At 49.5% G+C, this 21,753-nt stretch overlaps 1 protein-coding gene across 2 annotated transcripts in view; it reads left to right on the top strand.

Moving 5' to 3' along the window:
* Positions 1 to 13,314: 13,314 nt before the first annotated feature.
* The window catches only part of NCAM1 (neural cell adhesion molecule 1), a gene marked incomplete at its 3' end in the record, with an annotated part of 88,792 nt that continues 80,353 nt past the window's right edge, over positions 13,315 to 21,753 (top strand). For both annotated transcript variants that reach the window (XM_084221498.1, XM_084221499.1), the window contains exon 1: positions 13,315 to 13,451. In XM_084221498.1, the coding sequence (XP_084077624.1) occupies positions 13,397 to 13,451 (55 nt within the window). In that variant the 5' untranslated portion in view covers positions 13,315 to 13,396. The remainder of the gene's footprint in view (positions 13,452 to 21,753) is intronic.

Here is a 21,753-nt window from a genome sequence, read left to right as displayed (position 1 = left end):
GTGGGTCAGCAGAGTGCAGGGAATGAGCTGCACTCATCTGTCAGTCCAGAAAGGACGTTTATCAAGCTGGTAACCTGCCAGCGTGTGTGATGTGTAAAGAAAGGCTCGGATATTCACACAAAAGTAGAATTTACTCCTCGTGTCTCTTCCCCTTCCCAGTTTTTGTCAGCCCACTTTCTCTGCTGCTCCCCCACCTTCACATCGTGAATACCATAAAAAATCTGAGGTCACCGTGGGCAGGATCCTGGCGTTGCCCAGGGGATAATGTCTGATGGCAGCTGGGAGCTTTCAGGAGGCCCTGAAGGGAGCAGGAATTATTCACTCTGCAGTTTGCCCAGCTTCTCCTCAGGACTGAAGAACACAGGCACAGGTGAATGTGGCAGGCTCCAAACACACCCAGTCCTCCAGCAGGGCAGGAACTGCTCAGGTGCAGAGAGGGAGAGGAGTTTGCACAGCTCCACACACACAGGGAGCAGTCCTGGTGCTCACCTGGGGAAATGTGTGTCCTTCACAAGGCACAGCCCGTGCAGCATCCCCCGGGCAAAAAGGGCTCCTTTCTGAGAGAAGGGATTCATTCAGAGCAGTTAAGGATGGTTTTTGTGCTTCAGATCTTTAGAAAACCCCTAGAAAGTGTTTGCACTGGTATTTAAACCCTCTACCCCAGACATCCCCAGTCCTGTGTGAAAACCTTTGTTTGGCATCAGGAAAAGAAGAGTTTCACCTTGTCTTGTTGGTGGGTCACATTTTAACAGAGAATCAAATCAAGAGAGCTGCACAGCCAGGTTTCCTGTGAAGCCAGAACTGATTGGTCTCTGCTGCAGCCACGTTGAGGAGTAAGAGAAGGTCACTGAGCTGAAATCAGCAGCTCCTGCAGACACCCCCTCGAATCCCCTGGGAGAAGGGGGCTCCCTCATTCCGGGCTCAGTCCAGAAGCCAGCCCCTAAATTTAATTCAGGATGGGCTCAAGCAGTGGCTGTTGGTGCAGCTGCAGCCCTAGATATCAAATCTCCCAGGTTTTAATGCCTCAGAGGCCAATTCTGCTTCCTCTGCTGAAAAGGAAAGTGAAAAACAAAGGAGGGGGGAGGCCACAAATGGCAGCTAATCAAGCACCTGCTCTGCCCTTCTCAAAGGCAGGAAATGGGCAATTCTGCTGCCTGGCTGGGACCCTGCAGGATGGGGTTCAGCCCCCGAGCAGGTACAAAGGCACCTCCCTGCTCCACAATTATTCTCAGGAGAGCTGAGTGTCAGCGAGGTCCTGAGACGGCTCAGGCTCTGCCAGCCAGCCCCACTTCAGCTCCACAGCACAGAAATTGCTCAATTAAATCCTCCCAGTCCCTCTGGGCCCGGGTCACAGCCTCTTCAGGAGCAGGGAAGGGCTCTTGGAGCTCCTCTTTAAAAAACTAAATTACACCGGGAAGGAATTGCTAATTATTATTGCTATTATTATTTATTACTTCCTGAACTGATAAGGTGTGCATGATCTGAATGCTTCCAAATCCTCCCTGCACCGAGAGATGAGTTCTTGCAGGCCAGGAGTCTCTGGGAGGAAGAATTCATTAGGAAATGCCAGTTTTATTGCCAGCCCTTTGTTTTTTCCTCCCTGAATGGGCTCTGTGAGCTTTGCATTTATCATGTGGGGGGAGAGGCAATTAAAATACAGGCAATTAAAATGTAGAGGTGGGTATTGGTGCTATAAAACACAGCTAAGGAGAGGGCAAGATGGATCTCCCTGCTGCTTCCTCAGGCAGGAGGGGATGAGGGATGCTCTGGACCCCTCAGGAGAAAATGGGACATCACTGCCAGCCAGGAGAGGGATGCAGAGCAAGGATTTGGGCCCAGGAAAAGCATTTCCAGTGGAAAGGCTCCTCCCTGCCCCTCAGAGCTGCCCCAAACTGCCCTGGCTTGGAACTCCCTGTGCCCACCTCAGCTTGCCACTGTCCCAGCAGTGCCAGTGCCCCAAAGTGCCACTGCCCTACATTGACAGTGCCCCACAGTGCCACTGCCCCAAAGTGCCACTGCCCCACATTGACAATGCCCCACAGTGCCAGTGACGCTGTCCCAGGCAGTGCCAGTGCCCCACAGAGCCACTGTCCCCGATGCTCAGCAGCCTGCCTGGGGATGCTCTGGGCCAGCACTGCCATTCCAGCTCTGCCTCAGGAGCAGCACCTCGCTCCTCTGAGCCTGTGTCCCCTCCTTGTGTCCCCTCCTGTGTCCCCTCCTGTGTCCCCTCCAGTGCCACAGCTCTGGGCTCTGCCTGCCCCATCCCAGGGCTGTCCCCTGTCCCAGGAGCAGCCCCTGCCTGCCCTGGTCACCGGGGCTGGGACATGGGAACGAGCCTGTCCTGCCTTTCTGTGCCTTCCTGAGGCTTTCTGTGTCTTTCTGTGCCTCTCTGAGCCTCTCTGTGCCTGGGAACCCGGGCAGGGCCAGCTCCCCTCGCCACCCGGAGAGAAACGGCCCAGAAAGGAGCTGGGATGTGCTCCAGGTCACAGAGCAGAGCAGTGGCCAGGAACAGGAGCCAGCTCCCACTTCCCTTCCCAGAGCCTGTCCCCCCTGTCCCCCCCAGTGCTGGCTTTAATCACCAGACCCTGTTTGTTTTCCTGGCCGTGCATTCCTCACCCACACGACATCGGATCCTCTCCGCCCTGCTGGGCCAGGTGGGTGGACAGCAAGGAGAAAATCCTCTGGGTTTTTTTTTTTGAGACCTTCCCCAAGCCTGCTGCCGGACCCCAGCGCTGGGAATTTCCCCCGCGGGGGGTTTGTGACCCCTTGTCCCACTCAGCAAGGAGAAATTTGTCTCTTTTTTTGAGAAAGAGAACTCTCCAAGCCTGCTGCTGGACCCCAGGGGTTTGGGACCCCTCGTCCCACTCAGCCCCCCCTGCCCAGGGGAAAGGAGCTCTGCAGAGGCAGGGGGTGCAGGGCAGGGCGTGGAGGACGCTGTGAGCAGGGGCTGGGATGTGCAGAGTCACAAACGTGCCCTTGAGCACCATTTAATTAATGAATGACAGGCACGGGAAGCCCGGGATCGCCCCGAGAGGGGGAGGATGCCCCGGCAGTGCTGCTGTCTCCAGCCAGGGGTGCCCACACCCGGCAGATCCCCCGGACTCTGCCACCACCCCCAAACCCCAGATTTAGCCCAGCCGAGCTGAACTTTAGCTCTGAGACCAAAACCACATCGCCATGGCAACAGCAGGGCCGTGCTGGGCAGGGTCTGGCGGCTCCCCAGCCTCCATCCATCGTGCTGGGCTAAAGCATCACTTCCATGGAATCCCTGAGCTTGGAAAAGCCCCCTGAGACCATTGAATCCAAACTGTGCCCAGCCCAGAGCCCTGGGTGCACCTCCAGGGATGGGCACTCCGACCCTCCCTGGAGATTTTCACCGACCCCAAAACTCCCTGTGACAATAGGATGGGCTGGGGGCTTGGGAGGGGATGTTTAAGATGGGCTGGGGGCTTGGGAGGGGATGTTTAAGATGGGCTGGGGGTTTGGGAGGGGATGTTTAAAATGGGCTGGGGGCTTGGGAGGGGATGTTTAAGATGGGCTGGGGGCTTGGGAGGGGATGCTTAAGATGGGCTGGGGGCGTGGGAGGGGATGTTTAAGATGGGCTGGGGGCATGGGAGGGGATGTTTGGAGACACAGAGGCATTAAGGGAGTCCTGCACCCTGTCCCTGAAGGATCTGGGCTGTGAAATCCCGCTGGTGGGAGCTGGGTGGGCTGGGCTGGAGCTGCTGTGGCACCTGGGTGGCTCTGTGGTGGCAGGAGCAGCAGGAGCAGCCTCTGAAGCTGCCTCAGAAGCGTGTGGGTTCCCCAGGGATGGGCTCCTGCAGGTGCTCCCCGTGTCCCATCACCTGCCACGCCTTGGAAGCAAATCAAAGTTTTCCCGGAGCTCACTTCTGTATCCTCTCCTGCCTGATCACAGCGGGGAATTCAGGCCAGAATTGCCTTGGAACAGCAGGAAAGCTCCAGGTTTTGCTGAGAAAACCTCCAGTGCTGGTGCTACCCAACCCAAGAAATGGGATTTATCTCCTGGCTGCCAGTGCCAGCAGCCCGTGGCAGTTAATTGCAAGTTTTCCTCGGCGGCTGCGAGTGATGGAATCTCCTACAAAAGCCATTGCTGATGGAGGGTGCTCTGTAAATATTTATGTTCTTGCAGTGGAGGAATGCCTCGCAATCAGACAAACCACACAAAGGCAAATGAACTCATCAAAGGAAACCACAACTGAAACGCAAACATTAGAAAAAAAGGGGAGAAAAATCCTCTCTTGTGAGAGAGCTCCCAGCCCAGGTGGTGCTGCAGGTTTCCCTCAAGTGAGGATTTGTTTTTTTCTTATCTGCAGGTGCTTCCAGATGATGAACAGGATGGGAAATCTGGCCCAGTCCACCTTAAATCTGAGGATTTCACGGAATTTCAGTGTTTTGTCAGGCCCAGAGGCTGTAATTACTGACCAGGACATAATCACCACTCACACTCAAACACTCCAACTTTCACCCGTGCCTTTGGTAAATTTCACAGCCAAATATTTTGCCTCCTAATCACAGTTTACACCCTTTATTCCTAAACATCAGGGAGCAGCAGGAAGGGAAAGTCTGTGTTTTGTCAGTTAAAGGTTTCTTTATTTCAGCCTTGTTTTTTAGCACTATCAGCTAATCCCCAGCACCAAAACAACGCTGGAACTTTGTCAGGAGTTTGCTGCTGATATCCACGAGTATATTTGCATTTATTTATCTCCCACCTCCAAATTTTAATGGATTTTTTTTTCCCCCTCACAGATAACAACAAGGACACAATGGTCAGAGATAGGCTGTAAATGTAAAATCTCAGTTTTCTTCTTTCTTTTGAGCTCCTCTTGGGACAAATGCAAGCAGCAAGTAGGACCAGGACTGCAGGAGTTTTGTTGCCAGGATGGAGCTTGCTTGTGACAAATCCTGGACTTTTCCAAGTTGGCCTCTGTCACTTTCTGCTGGGAGAGAGAAACCTTCCATTTTTAATTCCATTCTGTTTTTTTTTTTCTTTGTTTTTCATTGGTTTCTCTGGAAAGGAGGACAACTCAGGGAACGTTCGAATGGAAATTATTCTTGCAGAAAGCCTTGCAGATTTGCAGGAGGTTAAACCAAGGAAAATTGGGAGCCATTATCTTCCCAAAGCCAGCAAATGTGTTGCCTGAATTAATGGCTGATTTCAGGAACCCACTCAGTAACGGCACACATCAGAAATGAGATGCAGAATTACCAGCAGTGGCCCCGTTCTTTATTAAACACTTTGGTTAATTAGTCTGGGAACATTTCACAGGCTGGGGCGCTGGGAAGAGCTGCAGAAGGTCACAGCAGAAGGCAGCAGGCGATGGATTAGCGAGCACCAGGGCTCAGCAGGTCTGCTCAGCCTCTGAAATCCCCTGCCTGAGCTCCCAGCCCCGTCCTTCCCACCTGTAACCGCCTCAAATAAAAGTGAATAATTGTTATTGTGGCGAGGAGACCACGACAATTGTTCTTTCTGAAGGGGCTGGAGGCTGCCAGTCTGAGCTGGAACCCCCTGGGTTTGTGAGGGTTCCCAGCAGAGCCACGTCCTGGGCAGGATTTACCCTGCAGCGGGACAGGGAGCCCACTGCCCAAAGTTCATTTCATTTTGCCTGGCACAGAGCAGGGGAAGGATAAACGCAGCATAAAGGGAATTCTGAAGGGTTTGGAGCTCTCACAGGCTGCAGCTCCCAGCAGAAGGAGAGAGCCCTCTGAGCCTGCAGAGCTCTGGGTGGTGCTGGCAGTGCCCCCTTTGCCTCCACCTGTGACCCCGCTGTCCCCTGATGGAGCACAGCCCCTGTCCCCCCTCCCGGAGCCAGTGCCATGAACTGATGGCATTAGAGCCCCCCTGATGTCCTGCAGGACCAGGGGATGCTGATCCCCAGGGCAGGTGATCGCCCTGAGCCTCCCTGGTGTGCTGGAGCTGCTCTCAGTGCCCGCCCAGGCCACCCCAAACACAACCCCACACCCTGATGGGTTTCCCCCCTTTCCTTCTGGAAAAACATCTTTGGTTTCTTTGGGGTTTTGGCCATCTTTGCTCAAGGATCAGTATTCCAGGAGGGATGTGCTGGAGCCCCCATCTGGGATTTGTTTATGTCCAGCTCTGCCCTGACAAGGGCACTTTGTGCTGCTGGGGATGCAGGGGGACAGCAGGGAAAATGATGCCTCTATTCACGGGTGAGCACCAATTTCCAACTGGGATTTTGTTCCAAAAAGGCCAGAAATACAAAATTACTCCTCAGCTAAGAAAGTAGAAACCAGGTCTTGATGTACAAAGGGTGGTTATGCAAAAAATGCCAAGCCTGGGGCTGCATTACAGGAAACAACAGGGTGAGTTGTACTTTTAGCTTAAATGAAGCAGATATCAAACTAAAAATCCAGGGACAAATTCCATCATTTATTGCTGAATTTTTTTTTTTTCCTCTTGAAGTCAGGAGAGAGTGAGGAAAAAACCCCAACGGTCCCAGGTACCAAAGTTATCACCTGGCTGCCCATAAATGAGATTCTCCCCCAGTTCTGGAGACGTGCCCTGTGTCAGCTCAGCACACCTCACCCTGTCTGTGCCTTAAACGAGCTGGAAACACAGCACAGAACATGAAACAGAATCTTCTGCTATTGGATTTTCCTTTTCTCTGCTCCATTTGTGCTGTGATTTATATGGAGAGCACAATTTGAAGATTGCATTGTGCCAGCAGTGGGACCACACACCCTTTATGCCAAGGTGAATTATTTTGCAGCTTTCCCTGCAAAAAGGAAATGCTGTTCAGTCATAAGCAGGGGCAATGGGCAGAAGATGAACCTGTGATTGAGCAGGATTTTCTTTTTCACGTCGATTTCCCAATTCTGAAACATTTTTTGATTACACCACAGAAAGCACTTTTGGGGAAAAAAGCATTTCTCACATTTCCATCTTCCACGGCGTGAACGACTTCCCAGACACTGCACAGAGCTTGAAGAAGAGTGGGAGGAGGAAGAGCCCCAGAAGAAAAGGAGTTTGTGGAGTTTAAAAATGCAGCTCACATTCAACAAGAGTCCTGCAGGAAGATGCACGTTCCACATGCATTTTAAAGGTCCTACAAATAAACAGTTTTGCTCCCTCTGCTGCATATTTTGATCTTGGTAGCAAAAATAGGAAATACCAGCCTGACACTAGGACAGGATCCTTTCCCTGCAGGGCCAGAAGGGTCTTTTGTAGTGGGATTATTTTAGAAGGGAACCTTGGTCAGACACGTAGGATGGAAATTTGAAATATTGAAAGTGATTTGAAATATTGGAAGTGATTTCCCTCAGTGCAACAGCTCTGTTAAGTGTTTGACTGTTTATAAGATAAAAGCTGATCTCAGAGTTAACCCCAGCTCAAATGGCTGTGTTTAATGGCCTGGTGCTGGGGTGGCTCTGACTCCCAGCCATGCTGGGAATGAAGTGCAGTGTGGATATTGATTAGCCCTGGAATCGTGAGTCATTTCCTCTGATGCACTGCTGAGTGGGAGCGTGCCCAAGGGGCTGCTTTAGGCTTCAGAAAAAATGGGAAACACAAAGGGAGTGTGGGCTGGGCAGTGGCAGTGACTTTCATTCAAAAAAACATCTTTGCAGAATAGCTCGCCTTTGAGAAGGAAAAATATTTACATCCCTTCTAATCTGGCACTGGAATAACAAGAAACAAACCCTGAAATGGCAAAAAAAAAGGGGCAAGATCCCACATTAAATGCACTCGAAAGGACAAATCACAGCTTAGGTTTAAATTACTCACATTACTGCAATGGAGCTTTTGGAGAAGGGCTGGAGGGAGAGGGGAAGGGATGTTTTGTTTTCCTGGCATTTATTTCCATCCTGCTGCTTTCAGGACTGGCCCTGTGCTCCGTGGTTTAGGTGAGGCTCAGGAGCTCTGTGTTCAGCTCCCTTTTGGCCCCAGGTTTCCCACAGACACATCCCTGAATCCAGCTGTGCCCAGCCAAGGTGACTTTGCCTCTTTGGGCTGCATCCTCAGCAGGGGCTGTGCTGGGAAAATATCCGAGTTTGGGGTTACAGAACAATGGGGACTTGGGGAAACCGAGCTTTGTAAAAGGAGAAATCTGAACTAATGGGGGAATGTGCTGAATTCCAGCATCTTCCAACTCCAGGGCTGCTGCAGGAGGGCAGGGGGCTGCACAAGCTGAGCTGTGTTTAGGGGTGATGGTGTGTTTGTATGCAGGGGATTTATCAAAGTTCCAGGCCCTGGGGGCCCCCTGACTGCCAAGTGTCTGTCCCTGATCGTCCCACCTGGCTGGGATCAAAATGCCCTCAAAGAGGATCCTGGGCCTTAGCAAAGGGTTTTGTGCTGTTCTTTTTCCCTTCCATCACGAGCAGAGCCCTTCTCCAAGAGAGGCTGGAGCAGCTGTGCAGATGGCAGACATCTGCCAGGGAAATGCATCATCCTCCATCATCTGGCACCGCTCCTGCCAGCACTGAGCCGGCTTTGTCACCCAACAATTCCTCATCAGAGATGGAGCTCGGGTGAGGAGAGCTAAAGCCACACCAAAGATGCTCTCTGATCCCATCTGGGGGGCTTCAGGGGCGTTCATGCCAACCTAGGGCTCCTGACCCTGCTGTGGAGATGAAAACCACCTCATCTTTATTGCTGAGAACCTGTCCGTGGGGCAGCACCTTGTGTTCAGGAAATCATTCAATACCACTTGAATTCAGGCTGGAGCACAGGAGCAGCAGCAATAAAAACTCCAAAAACCAAGGATGGATCCGTGAGGCAGAGCTCTGAAAATCGTGGTCAGGGCTGGAGGGGCAGCAGCTGCCCTGGGCTCTGGGGGGGATGCTCACCAGTGAGTTTGGGCCCCCAGACTGGTGATGGCAAACATTGAATTCCAAACGCGGTGCCCAAAGGTTTCAGGGCTGAATTTTAGCATCCAGATGTGCCTGGGAAGCTGCCTCAAAACAACCTGGGTGTTGTAAGTGCCAGAGCCTCCATCCACGCTTTGGTTACAAAGCAGAGGATGTATTCAGCTCCAGAAAAAATTATTTTTGCCTCAACAGCAAGAATTTTCCAGGATCTTTTTCTTTCTCACTGCATTTCAGCACCATCTTAAGACCATTATGCAAAAATAGAAACACTCCTTTACTCATATTTTTATCCTCTCCACAATATTTTTAGAGAAATGTGAAGCTGACATAACACAGAGTCAGAGAGTGAGATTCTGTTACAAGTTTTATTCTTCTGTGCCTGAAACCCAGTCACAACCAAAGAATGTTGGGGAAACATTCAGCTCTGCTCTGGGCTGATTCAAAAATGGAATTATTCCTTTTTCTCTTGGAATGACTGCCTACCTGCCTGCCTTGTGGGCAATCAGCATAATCCTGTTTAGTTGCCTCTCAGCAAGAGGAAAATTAAAGCACAGTTCTGCTCCAGTGGATTCGTCTTCTGCAGCTCTGACTGGCAAGGAGCTCCCTGTGGTAAGGAGAGAGAGGAGCAAAAAGTTGTAAATTACTCTTTTTTTGGTCGTTTTTTGGAAGGCTCTTTGCTTTTGGGGGATGGGGGAGCCTTCATTAAGTTTCAGAGTGAGTCCAGTGGTCACTGATGCTCTGGAGGCAGCTCTGGGAGCGGCTGTGCTGAGTGTGGCTCTGGCAGGGAACGGGGCTCCTCAGAGCTTCCACATGTGCTCCAACATTCCTGCCAGGCATATTTGGACTTTTGTTAAATCAGAGCAGGCTGAGGGATGGATTTTTTCAATTAAGGCAATCCTTTATTGCTTGCTACCATGAGACAGCCTCTTGTTTTAGTCTCTTCCACGCTAATTTTGCACACACTGCTTTTACACTTGCATTAATGCCCATGATGTGATGGTGAGGCCTGGAATAAATATTATTCTAAATAAAAGCAACTAGAACAGCTGTTCTTTTAAAATAGCCAGGTATTAGTGATGCTCTCTGTTATTTAGAGGCACTGGGTGATGGAGGTGCTTTAAATACCTTTAATATTTTAAATTAAAACAGAAACCAGTGACACCATGGGGAGACTGGAAGAGAACAGTCAATTAATCCTCATGTGCTCTGTACACCCCTTTTAATTTCTGCGATTCTGCTCAGCTGAGAATCCTTTTCTCCTCTGAATTGAAGCACCAGAGCTGACTGGGCAGGTTAAAAATATGAAAATGAGACATTTAGTGCACCCTGGCAGTGTGGAATGGTTTCCTGCGTGGAAGCCTGCATGATAAATGTAACAATTGGAAGATTTCCTGTATTCCCACAAGTGCCAGGTGACTCCCAGGAATGCCACCAGCTGGGTGACATGTGAGCTGTGAGTCAGGCTGACAGAGCAGGGCCAGAAGGGGAACATCCTTTCCCTGGGGATTTCCATGACCAGCAGCTCCCCATCCACAGCAGAACTCCAGGAAGAATCCAGGATCCAGCCTGGAGCTCCAGGTACACACACAGGGCAGGGTTTGGTTGGGGAGCTCACATTCTGAGTTTCTGGGCTGTAATTTCACCTCTCCAGTCCTGATGACTTCACCCTCATTCCTCGGGTTGTGACATCACCAGAGCACAGGAATATCTCTGTGAGCCACCTTGTCTAAAAAGGAGAGGGAGATACTCTTACTTTTCTTCTATATTAAGGCTTTTAAAAATAATCTGTGGCAAAGAGAGGGATGTTTCAAGGGACTGTCTCTGCTTTTATTGCCTGGCTGTGAAGAATATTGATCTGAGGTCATTTTGCATAGTGCTGTTATCCATCACCATAAACATCTGCAGAGCACAGAGCAATCCTCCCTCTGGCCAGGAGCAATTTGAGGTGCATCCCCTAATTCTGCCCCTTTTCCAGAGCCTCCAAATAAGGGAGAACTCTGCTTCATGGTTTAAAAGTCTGGCTCTAATATTTGTGAAATGCCTGTATAGTTAAAATTCACTTTTATTATATTTGCATAGCAGAAGTGGAATTAATTTGACAGATTCCGCTGCTGCTGCTTTTAAATGTGGCAGAAAACTTCAAATTTCCTGCTCACTTTTATGCCAAGTACCCAGTGAAGTCAGGAACTGAGACTTGCACTTCAGTTATTGATTGATGGGATTTTTTCCCCCTTTTCATTTTATATATTAAATGTACAGGCATGGCCCATAAACCTCTGTTAATGGCCAAAAAAAAGGGAAATGTGTCAGGTAATGTACTTGGAGCACCTCATTCCATTTGGATATGCCTGGGACTCGTCTCCATTGGATTTTCATCATAAACTCCACGATTTTGTTTTTAAATTACTTGGAGGCCCAAGTTCAGGCTACACACTCGGTGTCTTTGTTCTGTCAAGTATTTTGAGGAGAAAATCTCGGATTTCAGGAATCCTGCTCCAGGTGAAATGGTGTCTCCAGATTCCCCTCTATCCTGCCCCATCCCTGAGCTGGAGGGGCTTTGGGGTGATTTTTCCTCTGCTGATTTCCAGGTGAGTTCCTCCCCTGATGGGAGAGTTTGAACTCCCAGGGATGGGGCAGGAATTCCTCCCCAAAATTCCATGTACACATCCCCTCTGCAGGCCCGAGAGCATCGCCCTTGTCCTGCCACCATCTGCCCAAGCAAATAAAAACAAAGATGTTGTGAAACCCGGCTTTGTTCTCTTCTGGGGCTGCTCTTTTCAGGCCAAGCTCGGGGAGATTGAACCTTGAAAAGTTGGGTAATAATTGCTGCAAACCCTGTGCCCTTCATAATAAAAATATATATAATGTGTAGAAACCCTAATCCTGAAAAATTGGGTAATAATTGCTGCAAACCCTGTGCCCTTCATGATTAAAAAATATATATAATGTGTAGAAACCCTAATCTTGAAAAGTTGGGTAATAATTGCTGCAAACCCTGTGCCCTTCATAATAAAAAAATATACCTAATGTGTAGAACTCAGCTAATTGTTTTCAGGACAGAGAGGGATTTATTCCTGAGGTTTTTATCCCAAATACTCTGAGGGCAAGGTTGGCTTTCTGCTGCAGGAAATAGATACAGCATATCTAAACATATATAGCATAGAAAAAAATATATAAAACATATAAACATATATATAACACATATAAACATATATAGCATATAAAAATATATAACATATTAAAAATATGTAACATGTAGAAACATCTATTGCAGATATATATAGCATGTATAAATATATATAACATATAAAAGCATATATGTAGCATATACAATATATATAACATATATAAATAGATATGGCATATAAAATTATATATAATGGATATAAACCTGTATAGCACATAGATAATATGCACGGTTTTTATACCATATAATTATACTCCATGACACAATACATAATGAATGCTGTATGTCATTATGTTAATAGCATTCTATAATAATTAATATACTGTTACCATTAGCATAATTACTATTACATTATCAATAATATGCTGTATTTGATACAAGCTTCATACAGATGTCTTTCATATGGTGCATGATGCATAATATATATATTTTTCTATAGCATATAATACATAGTACATACAAATATTTGCATACATATTAAATACCTATTTTCTATAGCTCATACTACATATTATACACCCATATTTACATACTTATTGAATACACATTATATACACCTTAGAATAATTTATATTGCAGTACTATCATATTATTTGATAATAAGTAATAATGATGCTATGATAATTAGCGATAATGTTATACTCACATGTAATGTAATGTAATGTAATTAATATTAGATAATATAATATTATTATACTTGATACTATTATTAATATTATAGTATATTTAATCATTAATAATATAGTATATTATTATAATCATATATGGATGCAGGTAGTATAGATATATTATATTGCATTGTATTGTCTTATATTGTATTGTATTATATTGTCTTATATTATATTATATTATATTATATTATATTATATTATATTATATTATATTATATTATATTATATTATATTATATTATATTATATTGTATTATGTAACAATATGCAATAAATTTATATTATATATAAACACAATGTATATATTATATATTCATTTATTATTATATTATTTATTATTAATGATATATAAATGTATATTATAGTACTGTACTGACGCTCTGGTAATAAACACCACGGCGACAACAGCCAACAATCAGCATTCCCTGGTTCCTCGCTCGCTCCCTCCCCACACAAAGCTCTCGCCGCTGCCGGCGCGCAGCGGGCGCGGCACTACTTGTCGCGGCGGAGGTGTCGGGCGGCGCGCGGCGCGGCGCGGCGCGGAGGGATCGGGCGGAGCGGCGCTGTCAGTCTCTCAGCGCGGCGGCGCCGGGACGCGCCGGGCGCAGCCTGAGCGGAGCGGCCACGCCGGGCTCGGCTCCCGCGCCTCCCCGCGCCCGCAGCCCCGGCCCGCGGCTCGCCGTCCCGCCGGTGCGATGCTGCTGCCGCTCGCCGTGCTGCCCTGCGCCTTCGTCCTGCTGCGGGCCGCAGGTACGGCGGGGCGGGGGCGCGCCGCGAACAATGGGGTCGGGCGGACCCCGGGCTGCGGGGGCTCGGCGGGGCCGCGGGGCGGCGGCGGCGGGAGGAGGAGGAGGAGGGTGGCGGGCCGGGCCGGGCCGGGCCGGGCCGGGCTCCCCCGGGGCCGGGGTCGGTGCGCGGGGGGCGCAGACAATGGGCGCGGAGGGGATGCTGCGTGCGGTGTCGCGGCGGGCTCGCTGCGCACCGCGAGGATGCTCCCGCGGCCGCCGCCCTCCGCCGCCGGGGCACGGACGCGGCCGGGGAGGGAGCCAGGGATGCGATCGCCGTGGAGCGGCTGGAATAATAAAAGGAGGAGGAGGAGAGGGAGAGGGGAAAAAAAAAAAAAAAAAAAAAAAAAGAAAGAAAAAGGAGGGGCGCGGGGCGCTGCCGTTGTGGAGCGGCCCCGGGCGCGAGCGGCGGTGCGGTGGCCCCGCCGTGGCCGCTCGGTAGCCGCCGGTGACCGCCCGGCTCCGGGAGCGGCAGGTGGGCTGCGAGCGGCGGGATGGAGCGGCCACACCTGCGCCGGCCCCGCCCCGGCCAGCATCCCCGCTCCGAGCCGCATCCCCGTGCGGTGCATCCCCGCTCCGAGCTGCAGCCCTGTGCTACCCATCCGTCCGTCCGTCCGTCCGTCCGTCTGTCTCTCCTCCCCGGCGCTCCCCGGGGAGCGCTGCCGAGCCGCGCTGCGCTCCGCCGGTGTTTGCTGCCTGTCCCGGCTGTCCTGTGCTCCTCAGCCCTGGTTCCCCGTCCCTCGGGAGCATCCCGGGCTGGCTGTGCCCTCGCCACCTCGCAGCTGTCACCGCGCCTGGCGGGCAGCCCCCGTGCGCTCCGGGATTTTCCCGGTGCCGTGTCCGCGTCCCCGCGCTCCCTGGGGCTGTCGGTGCGTCTGTCCTTGCCGCGTTCCATCCCTGCCTCCGTGCCCACACCCCTCCCCACGCCGAGGATTTTTATCTCCTTAAGCAATTACCGCTGCCGGGCTCTGTCTGCGCTCGCGGTGACAGCGGTGACAGTGCCACCCGTGTCCCCGGGGCTGCTGCCAGAGCCGAGCCACCTGTTTATCATCAGCGCGGCGCCCACCCTGAGCCCTGCCCGGCTCTGCCGGGCACAGCGCTGCCGTTCAGCCTCGGTGTAATCGCAATAAAAGAGAAGAGCGCTGCTGAGAGGGTCTGTGCGCCGCGGGGGGGTCGCGCTCCCGTTCCAGCCGCTCCCGCCCTGCCCGGCTCCGCATCCTGCCCGGCCACACCCTCGCGTCCCCGGGGCTGCACATCCCTGCTCCTGCCGCGGCACAGCCGTCGCCTCCCCGCCACATCCCCGCCGCCTTTCTCGGCTCGGGAGGCCACAATAAAGCGCCTTGCTTTGGCGTTTTTGTGGTGTTTTTTTTTTTTTTTTTTTTCCCAGGGGAAATAAATGGGAGTAAGCAAAAGGAAAATTATCTGCATATCATCTGTTGCCCCACTCGAATACATGTTTATCCAATAATAATAATTATGAATATGGAGACTGCCTAGGGAGCTGCACAGCTGGATCTGTTAAATCAGCACAAAATGGAGAACACAAAAACCAAATAAAATATTAAAAAGCTAGAACAAAGCAGCAGCAGTGTTTATGGTGAAAGCAGCACCAAGCACATCCAGCTCTGCTTTCCACCCTCAAGGATGCTCTGGTCGTGTTCCTTCTTTTTTCCCCCAGCTGAGCTCACCGCTCTGTGATGGGGGAGAAGGAATTTTGCTTTGAAAGCTGTGGAGATGTCAGTGCAAGAGGGTGTTTTATTTATTTTTATTTATTTTCTGATTGTGCTGCTAAAAAAACCTTCAGCTTAAATGTAAGAGGAGGCAAGAGGGAGATATTTATCAGTGAGGAATCCCTGAGGAAACTGTTGTGGGGTGGGCTCACAACCGAACCGTGTTTTTTATGGCTTTTAGAATAATTCCACATTTCGTGTGTACCCCCGTGGCCCGTGGTAGTGATGATTTATTTTATTTAGTCTGCTGTAAAATTAAAACATTCTCTGATAATGTGGAAGCTGATTTATAGACAGAGCAGATGGCTCCTCTCCTTTCATGTCCATCCTGAGAACTGTGGTTTCCTAAAGAATAGAGAGGATTTTCTATCAACTTTATCCCCTTGACACATGAACTTGAAAATTCCCGACTTGACTCTTGGGCTGGGGTTTTTTTGGGGGGGTCTTTAGCCCGTTTTTTAGGGTTTTGTCAGAGGTTTTTTTAAGGACATATCAAATGAGTAACTTCACAACTACCCGCTTTTTAAGTGTTAAACATTGTGGCTGCTCTCCAGGCTGAAAGTGCCTTCACTTTTCCTGGCTGGGCTCCAGAAATGTATTTTAAGGATAACTGCTCTGCCGTCGGGTGCAGAATGCCATGGGGGGGTTTTGATGGTTTTCCTGTTTGTTTGGGGTGGGAGGGCGATGCCATGGATTTCCTGCACGGGCTGCCAGGGAAGCAGAACCAATTGCTGGGGGACGAGGAGGAGGAGGAGGAGGAGGAGGAGGAGGGGATCCTGCATCTGCTGCCATCAGTCTGCGAGGAGCAGGGGGATAGCTCGGGGAGGAGACAAAGCCCAGTTTATTTCCTCATTTCAAAGGCCATCCTGCGGCTTTCCTCATTATTTCACGCAGCTGGTGATGGAAAATATTTCTGGGGGTTTTTGGTGGGTTTCTGGGGCGGTTTTGGAAACATGGGGTTTGCAGCGTGTTCGAGGTGAGATGGACGTTATGAACTTCCCCAAATGCCTCTGCCCCCTGGAATTGTGCTGTGGCTTTTGTGCAGGGAATTCTGAGGAAGCTTCAAGGATCTGATGCTGCCAGGGCAGCGTTTTCCAGGTGTTGATTTCTTTGTTTATTTCCCAATTCTGTCCTTTCCCGCGGATGTGAAATGTGATGTGAAACAAGCGACGAGACTCAGCTGTAAATATGGAACTTTGAAAACGACGAGGGATAACAGAATTGTGTTTTCCTTGCTGTTGATAAACTGGGAGAATGGGAATAACTGGGCTGAGGGTGTGTCTGGCAGGGAACTACGGCTCCCAGCAGCTCCTCTCTCCTGGATGGTTCCTGTGCGCATGTTTTTCAGGAATTATTAACGTGATCCCAAAAAAAAAAAACCCCAAAAAAAACCAAAAAAAAAAAAAAAAGAAAGAAAAAAACAACCAACAGCCACCAGGCAAATAGAGTTTGAGCCATCCCAATCACAGGAGCAAATGTGAAGGTCAGCTCTGGGCTGGCTGTGGCTCCTTTTGTTTAGGAAAACACATTAGCATGGAGCAAAGGGCTGGCTGTGCACAGGGATGGAAATGAGCAGGGCTTGGCAGCAGGGCCCTTCTGGGTTCCCGGTGGGGAAATGCAGCTGCTCGTTAGCAGCGATGCCTTTTGAAGTGACCGAGAGCCAAACGGCGGCTCCTGCTCCTGCCTGCCTCTGCAGGGAGGTGTTCCTGGGGCTTTGGGTCTGCAGTGCGCGTGGAAGGGGGGAAATAGATCAGAATCGAGGATAAAATTCAGATTAAAATAAATGTATGGCTTCCAATCCAGTGCTTTGCATTGGTGGTAAAGCAGATAATCCCTCTCCATGGAGTCAGTGATGCAGATTCCAGACCTTCCCAGGATAAATGGCACACACGGGATGCAGTCACCCTGCCTGGAAGTGCCCAGCAAATCCCTGCCCATGGCCCTCGAGGGCAGGGTTCAGTGCTGAACACGAGGGCTGACAATGACACTTGACGGTCCTAAAGGTCTTTCCCAGCCTTAACTATGCTCTGGTTGCACAAGAAGCAGTTTCAGGAGGAATTCCCTGATGGGAAGGGTTGAACGTGGGCAGGGCTGCCCTGGGAGCTTTGGATTCCCCATCCCCGAGGTGTCCAAGGGATTGGGGGGCAGGGTGGGGACTCGATGGCCTTGGGGGGCTTTTCCAGCCTCCCTGGCTCCGATTCCACGGCTGTTCCAGGATCTGATGCTGCCCAGGCAGTGTTTTCCAGGTGTTGATTTCTTTGTTTATTTCCCAATTCTGTCCTGTCCCACGGATGCAAAATGTGACTCACTTGTAAATCTGGACGAGGAAACAGAACTGTGTTTTCCTTGCTGGTTATAAACTGGGAGAATGGGAATAACCGGCCCCCAGGGGAGGACTCCCCCTCCAGAGGAGGTGCTGACATTTATTTTAAATACCCAAGGCCACCTGAAAACTTCCCCGGAGCATTTTTTGGACCCTGTTGGAGCTTTGGCTTCTGAGGTGGCTTTTGACCCGAGAATTTGTGTGCTGGAGGTGCTTGGGCTAAATTCTGACTGGGACAAATGTGGGACATCAGCAGCCTCAGTCCTGAGAGCTCCAGATCTGCAGGCAGCTGCCGGAAAAGCTGATTTTTGGGGAACAGCACACAATGGGAGGTTTATCCTGCAAAGCAAGTGCAAATTGCTTTAAGATTCCTCTGAAGAAGCAGCAGCAGCAGCTGTGGGGTAGAGTCACATAGAGCTGTGCTTAAGAGCAGGGGGAGTTATCTGAATTCTTCAACGTGAATAATAATTGGGATGGAGATAATTCTGCTGGTGCTTGCAGCAGAAATCACAGAGCAAGAACAAGATAAAAATGATGCTCGTGCCTGGAGATTAATGTCCCCACTTGCCTCTGCAGAAACAGAGCTGGGGTTGGGGAATGGGGGATTTTCAGGGGTCTGTGTCTGCTCTGGATTGCTCAGTGTGGGCTCAGTGCCCCTGCCCTGCCCAGGGATGGAGGCACCAAAGGTCCCAGGTAAATTGAGGCTGCACCCCAGGTCAGAGAGGGGACAGAGCCCAGGGGTGGCAGGCCCTGATCCCTGATCCCACAGCCATTCCTGCTGCCCTGGCCCAGGCAGGGCCATTTCCCACCTCTGATCCAAGGAAATCCATCTGGGGCTGCAGGCGGTCATGGGATCTGTGTCAGGGCTGATCCATCCTCTGTTTTCATCCAGATCTTGTGACAGGGCAGGTCTGGGGGGTGTTGGGAAAATGGGAGTTGGCTGGTTCAGTACAACCTGGGAGGAATAACGTGGAAAAATATTGGGAAATCCATTGAATGGTCGATTCCTTAACATGGGAAGCAGATTTGATTTATTTTGAGTTAAAACAAATGCCCATCACTTCACCAGGGCATCACTGAAATTCAGGGTCCTTTCCAGAGGAGAGCCCTGGCTGAGCTGTGGAATTGAGCAGGTGATAGATGATGAAATAAAATGATGAAGATTTTAGACAATGGAAATAGAAAATCGTTGCCTCCATGTTTGGATGGGCTTTTCCAGATGTTTAATATCTCTTGTCCCAAAAGCAACTGTATAAAAAATACTTTAAATGTTACTACAACTGCAATATATTCCTGCAGAATTTAGTTAATTGTCCCTGAAATCAAACTGTAGGATTGTAAATGTCCTTGTTTTATGGGAAAAAAAACCCTAAACATTTATTTATAAAGTGCAGTTCTTTTTACAGTGAAGACTGATGTGCATTAAGCATTCAAAAATTGAAATCCCATTTTTTTTTCCAGCAGCTTCGTATGTGGGATATTCAAAGCTGGGTTTGAATAAAACCAAAGGAGGAGCAGCCAGATTGGTGGTTTTGGCACAGAATTGGCAAACTGGGCTGTAATCTGGGGCATTATTGCACAATTTACAGTAGGAGCAGCCAGTTTGGTGGTGTTGGCACAAAATGGGCAAACTGGGCTCTAATCTGGGGCATTATTGCATACTTTAAAATAGGAGCAGCCAGTTTGGTGGTGTTGGCACAAAATGGGCAAACTGGGCTCTAATCTGGGGCATTATTGCAGAATCTAAAATAGGAGCAGCCAGTTTGGAGGTGTTGGCACAATATTGGCAGACTGGGCTCTAATCTGGAGCATTATTGCATATTTTAAAGGAAGAGCAGCCAGATTGGAGGTGTTGGCACAGAATTGGCAGACTGGGCTCTAATCTGGGGCATGATTGCACAATTTGAAATAGGAGCAGCCAGTTTGGTGGTGTTGGCACAAAATGGGCAAACTGGGCTCTATTCTGGGGCATGATTGCACAATTTGAGATAAACCCAGGCAGGGATTGAGGGCAGCTCAGGGCTGGGGATGCTGGTGGTGGTTCCTCCGAGCCCAGCCTGTCCTTGCATATTAATCACCCTCTCAAAGGAGCTGTGCTCTGCATTGTGCAGGCTCTGGGATTGTGCTGCTCAAAAGGGTTTTTATTCCATTCAAGTGGCAGGGCTGAGAGCAGCAGAGCCCGGGCAGCGTTTGGGGAAGGACAGCACCGCTCTGCCCCGAGTGCCCCGCGGCTCTGCCCTGCCAAACGGGCACAGAGAGTCAAATATCCACCCCAGGCAGCTCCTCAGGCAGCTGGGCTGTGAAATTAAATGTGGGACAGTTCTTCTGGGGGTTTTGCCTTTTGGGATCTCAGCAGGCCAAGCTCGAGGTTGTGGTCCCGTTGGGGAACGTGGAGGGGTGAAAGTTGGGAAAACGTCAGATTGTGTGAGTTTGGGAATGGCAAGGTGTCCCAGGTAAAGGGTGGGAAATTCAGATTGTGTGAGTTTGGGAATGGCAAGGTGTTCCAGGTAAAGGGTGGGAAATTCAGATTGTGTGAGTTTGGGAATGGCAAGGTGTTCCAGGTAAAGGGTGGGAAATTCAGATTGTGTGAGTTTGGGAATAACAGGATTTGTCCCAGGTAAAGGTTATGGAAATCTCAGATTGTGGGAATAACAGGATTTCTCCCAGGTATAGGGTGGGGAAATGTCAGATTGTGTGAGTTTGGAATAACAGGATTTCTCCCAGGTAAAGGGTGGGAAATTCAGATGTGTGAGTTTGGAATAACAGGATTTGTCCCAGGTAAAGGGTGGGGAAATTCAGATTGTGGGAATAACAGGATTTCTCCCAGGAAAAGGTTATGGAAACCTCAGATTGTGTGAGTTTGGAATAGCAGGATTTCTCCCAGGAAAAGGTTATGGAAACCTCAGATTGTGTGAGTTTGGAATAACAGGATTTCTCCCAGGTAAAGGGTGGGAAAATTCAGATAGTGTGAATTTGGGAATAACAGGATTTCTCCCAGGTAAAGGTTATGGAAATCTCAGGTTGTGGGAATAATAGGATTTGTCCCAGGTAAAGGGTATGGGAAATTCAGATTATGGGAATAACAGGATTTCTCCCAAGTAAAGGGTGGGGAAATCTCAGATTGTGTGAGTTTGGAATGACAGGATTTGTCCCAGGAAAAGGTTGGGGAAATTCAGATGTGTGAGTTTGGAATGACAGGATTTTTTCGATGAAAAGCTTATGGAAATCTCAGATTTTGTGAGTTTGGAATAGCAGGGTCTAAGCCAGCATTCCTCTGGTGCTGTGGGTTTATGTCCCTCCAGCTGCTGCTCTGGGGCAGTGTGAGGTGAGGTGTGAACGAGCTGTGTCTGTGTGAAATGCAGAAAAGGGGAGATTTGGGATCCTTTTCTTTGTACAAATCTCAAAAACCCCGTAGATACTGAACCTCCAGTGAGCAGCAGGGATGTGTCAGTGGGTGATGGTTGGTGTTCTGAAGGAGAAAATGGACAGATTAAAGAAAAAAATACAGATATATATTAAAATATATGTGTAGTTGGATACAGATGTCCATACAGATGTTCTAGTCCAGGAATTTTGTTACAGTGAGTAGAGAATTGGGCTGCAGACTGTGCTTGTGAATTGTTGTGAGGACAGGTGAGAACCGATCCTGGTCAAAACCTTTTGTTGGAAGGAAAAAATCTGCATTTCAGACAAACAGTGAACCTCTCACCGTGCTCCCCAAATCCTGGGTTTGTGTTTAATCAATATCATTGAGCTGTTTGCTGAGTCCTTGGTGTCTCTTTGCTGCTGCTTTTCCTCCTTTCATCGACTCCTGGGCACGTTTCCTTGCACTTGATGATTTTGTTCTGCGAGAGCCCTGGCAGAGTTCCTGCTGGTGTGAATTTCAGGAGTGAAGTTGTGGCAAGCAGCAGTTCCAGACAGGTCTCCAGGGAGCTGAGGAAGCCTCGAGGGATGATGTTCAGCCTGGGCTGAGGTTGGTTCCGAGCTCTTGGTGGAAGTGAATCGCTGGAGCGCAGCTTTGGGTGTGTTTGTTGTTGTTCTCTGCGCACAAAATGGGATTTTCTGGGCATTTTTGCAAGGAGCACGAGGGGGTTTTGTGTGATTTGTTAAGGCAGCAAGGTGGGGAGAGCGTTTCTGTGCTCAGAGTCCATTTTTGCTGTATTTGAGTCAGAGCTGGTGGGGTTTGTGTGGATGTTTTGGGGCAGCAGTGGGTG

Source organism: Fringilla coelebs (assembly GCF_963513975.1).
Source record: "Fringilla coelebs genome assembly, chromosome: 25".
Lineage (NCBI taxonomy): Eukaryota > Metazoa > Chordata > Aves > Passeriformes > Fringillidae > Fringilla > Fringilla coelebs.
The sequence above is the reverse complement of the archived record's forward strand: the minus strand, read 5'-3'. Positions and strand labels throughout refer to the sequence as shown.